The sequence below is a fragment of the Anoplophora glabripennis genome, unplaced genomic scaffold (assembly GCF_000390285.2).
Source record: "Anoplophora glabripennis isolate ALB-LARVAE unplaced genomic scaffold, Agla_2.0 scaffold565, whole genome shotgun sequence".
NCBI lineage: Eukaryota > Metazoa > Arthropoda > Insecta > Coleoptera > Cerambycidae > Anoplophora > Anoplophora glabripennis.
Window position 1 is genome coordinate 19,722 of NW_019416824.1, and position 14,487 is coordinate 34,208.

Here is a 14,487-nt window from a genome sequence, read left to right on the forward strand (position 1 = left end):
ATTTTAATTTGATAAAAATGCATGACTAAAACGTTTCAAGTTGAAAAAAAATTTTTTTCATCCAAAGGGGCAGTTTTTAAAGGTTTTTCCAGGTTGAAAATTTGGGATACATTAAGTTTCATGTTAGATAGCACATGAAATTACTCATACTGCATAAATAAAAAATATTTGATTACATAAAACGCTTAAATTTGTATTTTTTCTTTTTTTTTCCTGTAAATTAATGAACCTGTAAATTAAAAAATATATTCAACGTGTATAAATATTTTATAAAAATAATGTCATGTAAATCAAGTTGCATTAATATACAGAATGTCTCGTTAGCGTTGGATTTTACTGTACAACCCTGTATATCTTTTTTCTAAACGTTAAAATGTTCTTGTACAAAGTAGGCATGTCCAAGTGGTCGATTGTGGTGTAAAACTGGCAGTTGTCCGTGATTTTAAACGCTCGCCAGACGTGTATCCTGGCTGCGTTCCTAGCCAATTCCAGCAACGAACGCACTCTCGGTAATTCACCTAAAATAGCCATCATTCCTTCATCGTCGCTATATTTTACCGTCAGAGCATCGATTAAGCGGGGACAAATAGAATACTCCAACAACTGCACCACGTTCTTCCTAGGAATATCGTCCGCTTCGTCGACGGCGCTCTCTAAGTCGTAGTCGATATCTAACATTAACCTTACAAGGGCCATATGAGGTAGCCAACCTCGCGTGAAGTCGTTATCCATATACAACAGTAGTCTGAACAGTTCGCAGTACCCGTAGCGGGAGAATATCGCGTCGATATCGTAACTACTGGCGTGAAACCCGTACTCTATCAAACGACACGTAAGAGCTGTCAGCTGTTCGAGCGCGTATTTCCGCGAAGCGAATACAAAGACGAACACCCTAAATGAATTCGTGCACAAAAACTTCGTGGCTAATTCAAAATTATCACTCTCGATTATAACTTGGAGAAACGTCGGCACCACTTCCCTATAGTTCAACAAACGGAAGAAATCGATCTTGGCTTCGTTGTAACGGAGCCTCTCCCACACCATCTTAAACGTAGACGGATCCACAGAGTTCTGTAAACAAGCAGAAAACGCGCTCGTGTCCCTCGGATCGTCACCGTAATTGACGTCAGCGCCACGTTCTATTATGTCTTTAGTAAACGGTGAGTTGGTACAAAGAGCCAAGTTCAAAGTCGAACCGTACTTTTTGCCGCCGTAGCTGGTTCTGTTGAAGTCGTCCACGTACTCTAGCAAAGCCTCCTGGGCTTCGAGATTACGACACGCGAGCGCCTCCATGAAAGGGGTACGGCCGTACAAGTCCACAATGTTGGAATCGGCGTTGTAGTACAGCAGCATGTGCATTATTTCTAGACGTTTATTGCACACCGCTTCGTGCAACAACGTGCCCCCAAAGTCGTTAGTGATATCGATATCAGCGCCGTGTCGTATGAAGAGCTGGCAGATTTTCGGAGACCCCTGCGACATGTGCAGAAGGGGGTAGGAATTGTCGTTGTAGACGTCCAAATCGGCTCCAGCTTGAACGAGTCTCTCCGCTGATTCAAAACGGCCCAATTCGGCTGCTAGTATAAGAGGTGTTCTGTCGTCATAGCACTTAATGTTCACGAATACGCCTTCCCTCGACAGCAAGTATTCCAATATTTCGATACTGGAAAAACATACGTAGTGTTAACGATGAAAAGTTTCGATTCTCAAACGACTCACTTGTCTCATAATTGCTAAATGTAGAAGAGAGAACTGGCTACGAGGCAGTCTTTCATTTATACGATGTCCCTTTTCGATTCCTTGTTGCACCTCAGGAAGATTCCCCTCAAATACTGCGCGGTAAACGCCGTTTACAGTTAAACGACGATAGGTTTTGTCCGTAATCTAAAACACAAAACTGTTACGCTGAATTCTAAGTCAATATGCACTTACATCAAACGACTTAAACTGATCAAATCCCTCTTCGTCGGACATCTTTAAGTCGTATATGAGCCTGGTGCGTTTGTAACCAACGAAACCGATTTTACTTTTACGGGAACAAACCTAAAAAATACTTAATTATATTTTTGTGCATTACAAATTACATCAATTATAATTTACATCTATTAAGTCATATTTAAGTATGTGAAACTCAGAAATAACAATATTATTCTATAACTATAATCTAATAGTAGACTATAACCTAACCCCACTTTCCCAACCCTTCCTTTCTGTCAATGATCTATCAATTTAGGATGGCCGCGGTGCTATTGGAGTTATACGACTTAAACCAACCCAATCACTATTAAAAGAAGAAGAAATCAACTGAAACTTGGGGTAGTCACTTCGCGTCAACAAGTTGGTGTCTAAGGTACCAGAGATATAGAGCTCTATATCTCTGCTAGGTACTTTGTGTTCGTAGATGCATTTAGCACAGAATTAATTGCTAACACTAGAATCTTTATATTTTCTCATTTAATTATGTACGTTTTCATTAGGATATACCAGCCTTGCGTTTTAATATTTAAATTTTTGTTTGCAAAAAGTGACTTTTGGCGTTGAGGAACGTCCACCTACACCGAAATTCACTCTCACGTGAATCTTCGAACGTCGCCCGATACCGCACCCAGCACACGCATGCGCAGTTCGAGCCCAAGTCGTTGTTTCGTTGCTAGGTAACTTGAAACTTCAAAAATAAATAAATGACACTTGTATTTTAAAGCGTTTAACTGCAAGTTTTAAAAGATTTACATATTATATACAGTAATTATTTAAGATTAACTTGACATAAATGCATAATATGAAGAAGGAGCATATGCTTGTGCCCGGAAAACCGCCTTATGAACTCACAAAGGAGTACTTACAATCCAGGACAGCGACTAGGGAGATGATCATGTTAGTATGCTCATTTTGGACGCTTTAAGTATCTTCTGCGAAGTAGTAGCACGCGCTATTTCAAAGCCGATGTGATCTAGCTATGGTTTTAGTTTAAGTTTGCTTTGTGATTTTAGGTTAGCCGACTGCGGGGACTATATTCGCGAAGCAAACGTCAGAACCAGAAACTATTTCGCCAGGCAGGGCTTAGTTAAAGCTGAGAAACTGCTCGAGTCCAAGAGAGTATTAGCTGCGAGGAAACGGATCGAGCTGGACGAGCAGTGGGACGATATTCAGAAGAGGGAGAGCGAACTGAGACAGATGTTCATCAAATTTAACCAGGTAAGAGTTGATGGACCATACAAAATTAAGAGTTTTATTCACGAGTACCTACGCGTTTCATAGTTCATCATAGAAAATAACGACAAGCGGACGAGGGCCGATCAGAGAATATCGGAACTGAAGAAATTGTGGGAGATGCGGGAGAAACAGATCGAGAACACGCTCAACCAGTGCGATAAGCTGGAGAAAGTCAAGAAATTGATGTCCAGCAAAATCGTCTTGTACAAGTTGTACGAGGTGAGTAAAACTGGTAGTTGTCCGTTTTTAGGTATGAAAGTGTGCTTTGGAAGTGTAGAAACAATCGCTACCTGTGGTGGTGTATCAGTGTGCTTTGAAAAACAATTGCTACGTCTAAGAAGGAGTTGATGATGATTTTATATTTATATTCGGGTGGTCAAATACGGAAAAAGTCCCATGAAGTTCAGAAATTCTACATTTTGACGTAATGAGTGTTGAAAGATATAATTTTCTAGTATCTCTGAAGATGTTTGGTGTAGTGATAAAACTTGGATTAATTATTATTTTTTTAAAACTTCTATATCTTTGAAACGAAAAAAGATTTTTTTACGAAACTTTCAAAATATGTAATCCTTGGCAAGTAGAATAAGTGAATTTTTGTAAAATTGCAAAATATTTGATAGTTTATGCAAAAATCGAGTTTTTGGAAAGAAAGATATTTTTCCAAGTTTCAATAATAATCAAAAAAAAATTTCTCGGCTCCTGTTGGTCGTAGGACATTTTTTTATAGGACTTTTTATAAAAAATTCGTTAAAAAATGTCAGCTTTCAAATGGCAATAATGCCATTCCGATTAAATTTCAACGATAAGAAAAAGATCTACATTTTTCGACAAAAAAAAAAAAATAAATCAAAGTTTCGGTAGATTTGTCGCGAAAATTTTAAGCCCAAGATGGGTCATGTAAGTGCATTACTCGATGATTTATTTAAACTTCAAAACATGTAATTTTTTTTGAAAAACTCAATTTTTGCGAAAACTATCAAATATTTTGCAATTTTACAAAATTTCACTCATTCTACTTGCCAAGAACTACATATTCCGAAAGTTTCGTAAAAAAACCTTTTTTCGTTTTGAAAATATAAAAGGTTAAAAAAAATCGATTTTAAGCGGTTTTACCACGAATTAGCCTTTAAAACCTTTAAATTAAAATTGAGGGATTAGAGGTAATAGCGAAAAATGTGTAATTTTTTAGGACTTCTTGAACAGCTTGGTGGAGATGTTCCCCGAGGATTTCAGCAACGTCCTGGACATCCTGAGCAGGTACGACCTGATAAAACACACCAGCCAGGAGCTGATCGAGCACCAGTCCCTAGACCTGCATCAGCTCGAGGTGGCCAAACGGGAGTTGGTGAGTTTTTTTTAAATTAAAAGCGATTTTTGTAGTTTTAAGATTTCCGTCGATGAACATGCGGAAATAGAAGCTGTTTTTCGTGATCTCGGCTTTTTATGTCGCAAATTTTGGATAGGCGTTGCATTAGACACCATTCGCTGTTTGTTTTATCATTTATAACTTTTTTAAACAATTGTTGGATGCTTGAATCGTATTCCGATGTTCTCGAAAACGTTAAAATTTGTCCAAACGCAGTGAAGGAACGTTACAGTCATAATATTAAAATGTTTTAAAGATGAGAGGCACCACAAATATATTTTTTCTGAAACTGTCGTCAAAAATTGACATTTTCGTTAAATTTTCAGTTGACAAAACACAAAGTGTGGTAATATCGGCCCCTGCATCGATTCTTGAAATTGATTTTTACAGTCGATTCTTGAAATTCAAATTTTTAAAGCAGAAAAAGCAATAAAAAATACGAAAAAATCTCGCAAACTAGTAGTTTTTTTTTGTAATTTAGAACGTGGTGAAAAGTGCATGTTAAAGTTTTTCAAAAATATCTTCAAAGTTGTTGGACATAGATTAATGAAGCTGGTTAAATATTTTGCAGGATGGCAAATTTTGCACATCAGTGATGTTTGTAAATTGTCACATAAATTTGATTTATTCTGCAAAATAACATGAATGCCTTAATTTTGAGGGAAAAATTAAATAAACGCTTCTTTAACTTTATTCGTTTTTGTCATATTAAGGCCCAGAGATGTTTATCATTTGTCGAGATAGCCAATCTCAAATGTCATCTCTTTAAATGTCATTACCACTACTGGCACATGTGCCTACTGACAAAGGGACCTACTAGGTGCCAAAAAACCATGGCTAATACCGCACTAGAGGGAATAGACTTTAATTATCAGTTTATTTTTTTTGTCCCACATTCGAGTTACGGTCTCTGGAAATATAGCAGCTTTTTCGGTATTCACTCGTTAATTGTTAAGAAGTGCACTACCAACGACCCTCACGTTCCCCCCCAAAGAGAATCCCCATGCAAGCGATCCCCGTCCCTAAGGTACAAACAAAAACGCTGTTCCCGACCACTCGACTGAAGAACGGTGCTTTTTTTTCCTTGTAGGCCAAGACGGTGGAAGGGTACTTAGTCCAACTTTCCGTGCTGAACACGCGGGTGGCTTCGTTGCAGCAGCGTCACGAAGACGCCAAGAGGGAGTCCCGGAAGTGTGAGGAGTTGTACGAGAGGATTAGGGCCGAAGCGACGGAACAGGTGATTGACGCGGTCTCCGTTAAAGAATCCTGTTGGAGGATCTACCAGGAGATGTGCGAGAGGAAAGGCGTCGAGCCGGTCTTTAAGGGTAATCACGGGAAACAGCTGGACGTCATCAAGGGTACACTGAGGGATTATCGGCGCATCAACGATTTAGCGAGGAGGATGGAGGCGGAGGGGTTGTACGCTTCGCAGAGGCCTTGTGTGTCCAAAGCGACGGATTAGGGCCCGTTTTCTTCACGATATGTTTAAAATCGGCGGTTTCACTCTATTTGCTCGGCAATTTGGTCCTTTACGGCCGGATCTGGTGACCTTGGATAGAAAAATCTAATTCTGCACGGTTGTTATATATTTAATTGCAATTGTTATGAGTTTATAGGGATCTGCGCACTTTGAGAGTGAAAAAGAGGGTTGGCGTGACCTTTGTCCTCCCAAACTTTTCTGTTTTCAGTTTTAGGACACTTTGCGGTATTGGGTCGGCAGACCATCGAACGTCGGTATATTTAAAAATTAGTCGAGTTGGTTAAATGTAACTGTTATAGTCTTTCCGATATCAATTGAAGACCAAGAGCTAGGCAGTATGTACCAGGTTCCGTCATTGAAATATTTATTTAGCCATAGGTCTGGTCGAACTAGACGTGGGGGTGGTAGAAATGTATGCGTTCAGTTGAAGAATGCACGCGCGGCCAAACGGCGCACAAACACAGCCGCACTGTGCGGCTGGTCATAAATTTCAGTTGTTGGCAAATTGCCTGGCACTGCAGTGCAGCAACGCGGAATTATTTTTATTGTTTATTTTTTGATGTGTCAACCAAAATTTATAATCAATAAAATAAAATTGTTTGAGGACATAAATAATTAAAATATGCATGTTGTGGGCCAAATGAACATATATAATAGAAATTTTCTACACATTTTTTACCGTTAGCGGAAAACTTTTTAGGGACGCGCCTATTATTATCATTAAATTTTATTGCTGGGCGTTTTTATGCATGTTCGGAAAGACTATGCCTATGTGTACAAGTATATTTATAATATTTCGCTATTTTCTGTTTCTAATTACTAATTTTTAATGATTATGGAAATATAATTAATAAATGTCGATCTATATACAATTTCTAATTAATTGTTTTATTTAAGTTTAAAATAGACTTCGTTGGTCATTCATAAATAGCTCTTGTTTACTTGACAACATTACTTGATGGCGATGGGAAAGGGAATCAAGGAAAGGGATAACAATGTCGAAGAATGGTCCACATATTTTAAATTAACCATGGGCGCATCATATAATTTATGTTTGGGGTTAAATAGAACTTAAATTCTTGCTAAAGGCTAGATTTTTCGTATAATTATATAATTTTTACACTATATTGTTTACAGAATATGTTACTGAAAAATTATAGGTATTAATTTCAATTTTTACTACAAAAATTACTTACCGATGAAAAGATATCTGTTGGCCCAGGATCGATGGTTATATATTTTACACACATAACAACGTCTCGCCATTATTTATGTTATTTAACTTAAAGTTTACTACAGAGAAGTGGGTGTTCTGCTGTCGATTTTATAATCCTGGCAACGTTGCAAAATGGTACTTAGAATGTGCCTAGTTGCCGTCAATAGAAAATTAGTAAATATATTTGTCTATATATTTAGAGGTCTGTGGTAATAGGCCGTAATTTAAGGAAGAAGAAGGTTTTAGGTTATGTTACTTAAAGGGCTCAACGAATATTGATTTATAGTGATCTAGACATTACATTTTCTCTCTCTAAAACTCTAAGAATTACAAGGATAACCTGAGCAATTGATGTAAATTTAGTAAACCGCTTTTGTTAGTATTAATCGACATACAAAAGAAATACAAGCACGTATGTTGTACTTAACTTAACCTCAATATACATATGATGTAGGTGGTCTACTAATGAAAGTGACAGAAATAAAGGTGTCCTAAGACGTCTACATTTTAACCGGTGTAATCAACGTGAATATTTTTAGTTTCATCCTATTCAGTTGTATTTAACTTGAAGATGTGTTCAGACGGTGAGACAACGGTGGAATATGAGGTAAACACAGTTTACTTTTTTGTGTGTATTAAGATTTTCCGAAACTGTCGCTTTTTAGCTCGAGAGGCAATCCTATAAGGACCTCCCTCAATATTTGTGTGCGTGGGGGATTCACAAAACAGTCCTAGAAGGGGATTTTGAAAGCTTAAAACTACGGATTGAATCGGGAGAGTACGTAAACAAAAGATTACCGCCTAACAAATTTTCCATTCTACATTTGGCAGTCATAAAAAACAAGTGAGTTGTTTGAAAGAGCGGTTATAAAAATTTTTAACGTTTTCCACTATAGTAAATAATTACCGAAATAACAAAATTTTTCATTTTTAATTCTACATCCACTTTTCCAGTACGGATATATTGGATTTCTTGTTGGTCAAGGAAGGTGTAGAAGTGGACGCCAGGTCCTCTGAAGACAAAACGCCCCTTTACCTAGCGACCGCGTTGGGGTATACCGAATCGGTGGAGAAATTGATCCGAGCTGGTGCCGACGTAAATATCTGTACCCCTCGACAAAACCCCGTTTTACACATATCGGTGCAGCGTCCGGACATCTGCCACCTCCTTATACGGCACGGAGCTCGAATCGACGCCGTTGATTCCTGGGGCTGGACGTTATTGCACGAAGCCGTATTTCGCGAGTGCCTGGAAGTGGTGCACATGCTGCTGTATTACAACGTCGATGTCAATGTTCCCGACGTATTTGGGTGTACTCCTTTCATGAAGGCGCTCGAACTCCGTAAACCCGGCGTCCAGGAGGCTCTGTTAGAGTACGTGGACGACTTCGACAGAGCTAACTGTAATACCATGTTATTCGGTTCGACTCTGAGTTTTGCCCTGCTCGGTAACTCGCCGTTTATTAAGGATATAATAGAGCGGGGCGCTGACGTCAATTACGGTAACGATCCGGAAGTCAGTTATAGCGACGGTGCGTTCCTTGCCTGTTTACGTAACCCCGTTGATTTGTCTGCATTTAAGTTGGTGTGGGAGAGACTACGTCCCAACGGAACTGATTCGGTCAATTTGGTTCATTTTTTGGACATTGTTGAGGTGGAGCTGGCTTTTCTCCAAGTTATAATCGATAGCGATAACTTCCAACTCGCCGTAGACTGTTTGTCCAGACGAAGAAACTACAGCTTGTTCGTCTATCAGTTTGCCGAAAGAAAATTCAAACTTGAACAACTAACCGCTCTGACGTGTCGTTTGTTGCAGTACGGGTTCCGTGCGACCAGCCACAACATTCACACGGTTTTCTCTAACTACGGGTATTGCGAACTATTTAGAATACTGCTCTACATGGATAACGATTTTACACTAGGTTGGCTGCCTCATGCAGCCCTTACAAGGTTAATGTTTGATATCGACTTTAATTTAGAGAGCGTCGCCAACAGAGTGAGCGATATTCCTGCGAAGGACGTGGTGCGGTTGTTAGAGTATTCCATTTGCCCTCGCTTAATCGATGCCCTAACGTTAAAATATAGCAATGACAAAGGTATGAGCGTTTTTTTGGGTGGGTTGCCGAGAGTGCCCTCGTTGGTCGAATTGGCTCGGAATGCGGCCAGGAAACACATCTGGCAAGCGTTTAAGATCTCGAACAACTGCCAGTTTTACACCACAATCGACCACTTGGACGTGTCAACTTTGTGCAAGCACATTTTAACGTTTAGAAAAAGGATATGCAGGGTCCAAAGTCCACTTCTAATGAGGAATGTTGTATAGTGTTACTCGTTTAATGTTGGAAATTTTGAGGGGTTTTTGTGAGGGGGATATTAACCTTAACAAATATCTAATTCGTAAAATATGTATTTCCCAACAGTTCTATGTGTTGATACTTTTATCTCAAATTATTTATTACCAGTAATTGTTTAGGTCTCTTCCTTGTTTATTTGTATCTTCCTACTTTAAATAAAAAAATTAACCAAACAAATATTTGTGTTAAATGGATCACTTTGGTTATTTCTATTAAACTGTGTACATTTATTGGGGAGTCTTTTCAGGAAATAAATACAATATTTTCCTTTAAAAAAATGACATTCTTACACAAAGAACACTTAAGAATAATATCGCTTCTTGCAACTCCTCAAATTTAACCTCGAACAATATCTCTTTAACTAATCTAAGTACGTCAAACAATTGACTCCAGGATCTCCTCTTCTTCTACGAACTTGAAAACAGGTTACTACTGTTTTTGCCTAAACAAAAATCGCAAACTGCAAACCTTAGAGCATATACTACTGGAACCAGCGTCCCAGTGATTGAGAGTGTAGCAGAGGTTTTAGAGAGATAGAGAGAGGGATAGGAGATTTGCTATCTCTCTCTAAGAGCACGCGACTGGCTGCCGTCCTTTCCACTAGCGTCCGATCCCTCCAATCACATGCTGCTAGAGAGAGATGGCATATATCTCTTTCCTTCTCTCTACAACATCCGCTACACTCTTGGACACTGGGACGCTACCTCCAGTAGTATATGCTCTAAGGTCAAGCAGATAAATAAAGAAGGCGCTTCAGTGGAAGACGTAAGAAAGGGAAAAATGTAATAAAATATGTCACTTGTTTGTCAAAAGAGGCGCTGGTGTAACATGAGTTCTCGGGAAGTAGAGTTACCGATCTTTACAATATTTTACTAATGTGAAATGTGGTGCTATGGTCATACACAAGCATTGAATTGTAATTTGGTGTACACAAGACCACAAGAGAACTATTGTAAAGCGATCGTGCAAGACGACCTACATCATTTTTTTGGCTGAACTACTTGAATATTGTAAAATCTCTATAATTTCATAATTTTTGACGTCTGTTTATAATATGTCGACGCGCTTCTTTTTCGATTTTATTTTGGCTGTTTACTCGTAAATTAAATAGCAGGCGCTATTTCTTCCATTCTGAAATGCTTTATTGTTGTTTGACAACTGTAAAAACACTCGACCTTATAGCATTCTTCGATCTTTTCCAATTAAAGATTTGGAGGTAAGTAAATACACGTGGTTTCATCTAATAAAACAGTTTCTAATTAGTAAATATTTTTAGATTTATAAAATGTGGATAAATAGAATTGGAAACCTTTAGCTTAAAGTAATATTTCCATCCTTACTCCATCCATATCGCTGTGATATTATCTATCAAACAGATCTAGGTAGCTGAGTTAGTTCATCCTAAAAATGTTTTGGCGTTGCAGTTGTTTGATTAACTGCTTATACCCTCACTCCTTGACTCACGGCGTGGGGTCACGCGGCAAAAAGCCACTTAAAGTCATTACAGGCTGTGGAAAACATAGCCCTCCGCACGGCCACCGACGCGCCCTGGTACGTAAGAAACACTGACATATTACGAGACTTACAATACACAAACGCTACACAGACAATAAGACAAAACGCGGAGAAACGGTTTGACGTAGCCGCTAGACATGACAATCCCCTCCTCAGGCAAGCCGTTGACTACGTACCCGACGTGACCGACAAACACAAAAGACCTAGACACCAACTTTTTGACCCTGGGTGACCACCCCAATGACCCCCCCCCCCTGCCCGCTAACCTTTTCTGTTTCAGAGACAGCCAGGATCAAGAAACGAAGACAACGACACACACACACACATACACACCCCCCATACCCTCCTTAACCCTCCCCTCCCGCGCTAGCCTAAGGGCCACCTTAGCAAAGCGCATCCCAGGCTGCAAGGAGGTCCCACAAAGCGCCTACACCGGCCGCATTTGCAATCGGGGTAGACGACGGATGGGGCCCACCTACGAAGGCTGTCCAGGCCTACACGAGATGAGGCAGGATAAAGAGGGATAATCCCCCTCGATCCCAAATCATTGAGGCCAATTTCTAGCCATAGAATAATGGCGGCGCACTCCTTGACATTCCAGTCTACAATAGTTCTTATATTTATGCCTATGTATACTTCTCTATTCTGTTGCCTATGGTCTATGGACGGCGGTTGTAAATTCAAACTCAGATTTTAGGTTATGTGTGTACTATTCCCACCACATACTTCTATGTGACTGTTCCACAGAATTAAAACGTACAAAAAAAATCTTCAAATCTTATCTGCGAAACTTACATAGTTGATAAGAAGATACCCATGATGTAGGCAATGTACTTGTTAAAGCGACATAGAACATTTTAGTCTATTTTAACAGGTCTTGCGACACGTAAATTTTTATTTGATTGTGTTAAAGCAAGGATTTGTAGCAGAATATTTTTAGTTTCGTTCCCGTAGACGTAAAACTGGTTTTTGTTGGTTATTGAACCTGGCTCCAATTGGACCCGAAGATGTTTTTAGACGATGAGACAGTAGTTGAGTACGAGGTAAATACATTTTCCAATAGGGAAATATTTCTTTTGTAAACCTTCACGTTGTAGCTCGAAAGGCAATCCTATAAGGATCTCCCACAATACTTATGCGTGTGTGGGATTCACAAGGCAGTCCTAGAGGGGGATTTTGGAAGTTTAAAGCGACGGATTGAATTGGGGGAGTGTGTAAATGAAAGACTATCCCGTTACAACTTTTCCGTCCTTCATTTAGCAGTTATAAAGAACAAGTGAGTTGTTTGAAAAACCAAAGTCTTCAATTCTTAATGCTAAATACACTTTTCCAGTGTAGAGATATTAGAATACTTACTGGCTAGAGAAGACGTTGATGTGGACGCCAGGTGCTCCGAAGGTAGGACGCCCCTATACCTAGCGACCGCGTTGGGCCGTATCGAATTTGTGCGGAAACTAATCCGAGCCGGCGCCGATGTAAACGTCTCAAGCTACGAAGACGAGCCTCTGTTACACATGTCGGTGCATTATCCCGACATCTGCCACCTCCTCATACGATACGGCGCCCCAATCGACGCCGTCAACAGCTGGGGCTGCACGTTGTTGTACGAAGCGGTGTACTGCGAGTGCCTGGAGGTAATGCACATGCTGCTGTATTACAACGCGGATCCCAACATCGCCGACGTGCACGACATCACCCCCTTCATGATGGCGCTCATGCACTGCAAGCTCGACGCCCAGGAGGCTCTGCTGGAGTACGTGGACGACTTCGACAGGGCCAGCTATGATTCCATGTGGTTCGGTTCGACGTTGAGTTTCGCGTTGCGTGGCAACTCGCCGTTTATCAGGGATATAATGGAGCGAGGCGCCGACGTCAATTACGGCGACGATCCCGAAACCAGAGAGGAGATTTGCGCGTTCTCCGCCTGCCTGCAGAACCCGGTGGATTTGTCTACGTTCAAGATGGTATGGGAGAGGCTCGTTTACAACGACACCAAGAACACGATCGATTTGCTGGATTTTTTGTACTACGACGAAGTGGTGCCGGCATTTCTCCAGGTTATAATCGAGAGCGACAATTTCGAACCTGCTTTGGAGTTCTTTTCCGAGAGCGGAAATTATTCGTTGTTTGTCGATAAATTTGCCGAGGAAGGATTTGAACTTGAACAACTAACCGTTCTGACGTGTCGTTTGTTGCAATACGGGTTTCGTGCGACTAGTCACGATGTACACGCGATTTTCTTTCACTACGGGTACTGCGAACTATTTAGGATGCTTTTGTATATGGATAACGACTTTACGCGGGGTTGGCTACCCCATATGGCTTATTCTAGGTTACTATTCGATATCGACTATGATATAGAGAGCGCCGTTGACGAAGTGGACGATATACCGGAGGAGAACGTGATGCAGTTATTGGAGTATTCTATTTGTTCTCGTTTAACCGATGCTCTAATTCTTCGGTATGGCGACGACGAACGTATGAGTAAAATTTTGACCGGCTTGCCGAGAGTGCCTTCGTTGGTAGAATTGGCCAGGAATGTTGCCAGGAAACACATTCGTCAAACTTTTAAAATCACCAACGCCTGCCAGTTTTACACTATACTGGACCGCTTCGATATACCGTCGTTCTGTAAGCGTGTTTTAATGTTTGAGAGAAAGATATACAGAATTGAACAAAAACTGTAAAATTTATGGAAATATAGGTCCTCGTTTGGCAAATAGAGCAATTTTTTTTAATACTGACACGATACAATGAAAACTTTTTGGAGCTGCTGACTTCACAGATACCTCTGTCTCTGTTCGCATACTTGCCGACGTTTACCTAAAACTGAATTAACTAACTTTTGCGTTCAGAACATCCACCTCTTTTTATGTAGTATGCAACTCAGATACGATTCCAGAGGTTCCCAACAAGTTTCAACAGTTTTGATTATTAAAAAATCCTTTCCAAGTTTATAAACACCCTATATTTTTGTTGTAATATTTTGTTGTATATATATATATATATATTATTAAAATTTGTTTTTTCTGAAACAGACATTTTTTTATATGAAAAAAAAAGGTAGACATTTATGCTTTCGAAAAACAATTGAAAGCAACTTTTGCATATATAAAGGTGTTTTGAAGAGTGTCAACGAATCTATCAGAGGCATCATCATCAGGAATCATTTTTTAGTTAGGACATCAACGATATTGTAAAATAAACTTGATATATACAGGGTGTCTCATAATTAGCTGCCATCCCTGAACAGGCCGATTCTATGATCAAAACTAAGTAAAAAAGTTCATATGAACATGAGTCCGGAAATGCTTCCTAAGGGCACAGGGACCCATTGAAG

The 14,487-nt window shown here is 39.8% G+C and overlaps 4 protein-coding genes across 5 annotated transcripts; 3 read left to right on the forward strand and 1 right to left on the reverse strand.

The window, feature by feature from the left end:
• Positions 1-232: 232 nt before the first annotated feature.
• On the reverse strand, positions 233-2,031 carry LOC108909219. Its single transcript, XM_023455520.1, has 3 exons — positions 1,933-2,031; positions 1,720-1,884; positions 233-1,663 (listed from the first exon to the last, which is right to left on the reverse strand). Exon 3 carries the CDS (start codon positions 1,480-1,482, stop codon positions 334-336), a length of 1,149 nt encoding a protein of 382 aa, XP_023311288.1. The 5' UTR covers positions 1,483-1,663; positions 1,720-1,884; positions 1,933-2,031; the 3' UTR covers positions 233-333.
• Positions 2,032-2,644: 613 nt separating this feature from the next.
• LOC108909221 (coiled-coil domain-containing protein 42 homolog) lies at positions 2,645-6,275 on the forward strand. The gene is made up of 5 exons (XM_018713480.1): positions 2,645-2,874; positions 2,991-3,195; positions 3,259-3,432; positions 4,406-4,561; positions 5,673-6,275. Exons 1-5 carry the CDS (start codon positions 2,771-2,773, stop codon positions 6,042-6,044), a joined length of 1,011 nt encoding a protein of 336 aa, XP_018568996.1. The 5' UTR covers positions 2,645-2,770; the 3' UTR covers positions 6,045-6,275.
• A 1,298-nt stretch (positions 6,276-7,573) lies between these two features.
• On the forward strand, positions 7,574-9,756 carry LOC108909214. The gene is made up of 3 exons (XM_018713474.1): positions 7,574-7,885; positions 7,944-8,122; positions 8,233-9,756. Exons 1-3 carry the CDS (start codon positions 7,850-7,852, stop codon positions 9,599-9,601), a joined length of 1,584 nt encoding a protein of 527 aa, XP_018568990.1. The 5' UTR covers positions 7,574-7,849; the 3' UTR covers positions 9,602-9,756.
• A 2,082-nt stretch (positions 9,757-11,838) lies between these two features.
• On the forward strand, positions 11,839-14,112 carry LOC108909215. 2 transcript variants are annotated; one of them, XM_023455518.1, is made up of 4 exons: positions 11,839-12,033; positions 12,088-12,190; positions 12,245-12,423; positions 12,481-14,112. In XM_023455518.1, exons 2-4 carry the CDS (start codon positions 12,155-12,157, stop codon positions 13,832-13,834), a joined length of 1,569 nt encoding a protein of 522 aa, XP_023311286.1. In that variant the 5' UTR covers positions 11,839-12,033; positions 12,088-12,154; the 3' UTR covers positions 13,835-14,112. The 2 variants fall into 2 exon arrangements, with proteins under 2 accessions (XP_023311286.1, XP_023311285.1); XM_023455517.1 differs by having other exon boundaries at positions 11,839-12,190.
• Positions 14,113-14,487: the final 375 nt, after the last annotated feature.

Bases quoted from the DNA above. Each gene is read 5' to 3' on its own strand.
- LOC108909214 (XM_018713474.1), top strand. From the start codon at position 7,850: ATGTGTTCAGACGGTGAGACAACGGTGGAATATGAG. The intron at 7,886-7,943 runs GTAAACACAGTT...GTCGCTTTTTAG, and splicing joins AGACAACGGTGGAATATGAG to CTCGAGAGGCAATCCTATAA. The intron at 8,123-8,232 runs GTGAGTTGTTTG...CCACTTTTCCAG, and splicing joins TTGGCAGTCATAAAAAACAA to TACGGATATATTGGATTTCT.
- LOC108909221 (XM_018713480.1), top strand. From the start codon at position 2,771: ATGCATAATATGAAGAAGGAGCATATGCTTGTGCCCGGAAAACCGCCT. The intron at 3,196-3,258 runs GTAAGAGTTGAT...CGCGTTTCATAG, and splicing joins TGTTCATCAAATTTAACCAG to TTCATCATAGAAAATAACGA. The intron at 4,562-5,672 runs GTGAGTTTTTTT...TTTTCCTTGTAG, and splicing joins AGGTGGCCAAACGGGAGTTG to GCCAAGACGGTGGAAGGGTA.
- LOC108909215 (XM_023455517.1), top strand. From the start codon at position 12,155: ATGTTTTTAGACGATGAGACAGTAGTTGAGTACGAG. The intron at 12,191-12,244 runs GTAAATACATTT...TTCACGTTGTAG, and splicing joins AGACAGTAGTTGAGTACGAG to CTCGAAAGGCAATCCTATAA. The intron at 12,424-12,480 runs GTGAGTTGTTTG...ACACTTTTCCAG, and splicing joins TTAGCAGTTATAAAGAACAA to TGTAGAGATATTAGAATACT.
- LOC108909219 (XM_023455520.1), bottom strand. From the start codon at position 1,482: ATGTCGCAGGGGTCTCCGAAAATCTGCCAGCTCTTCATACGACACGGC.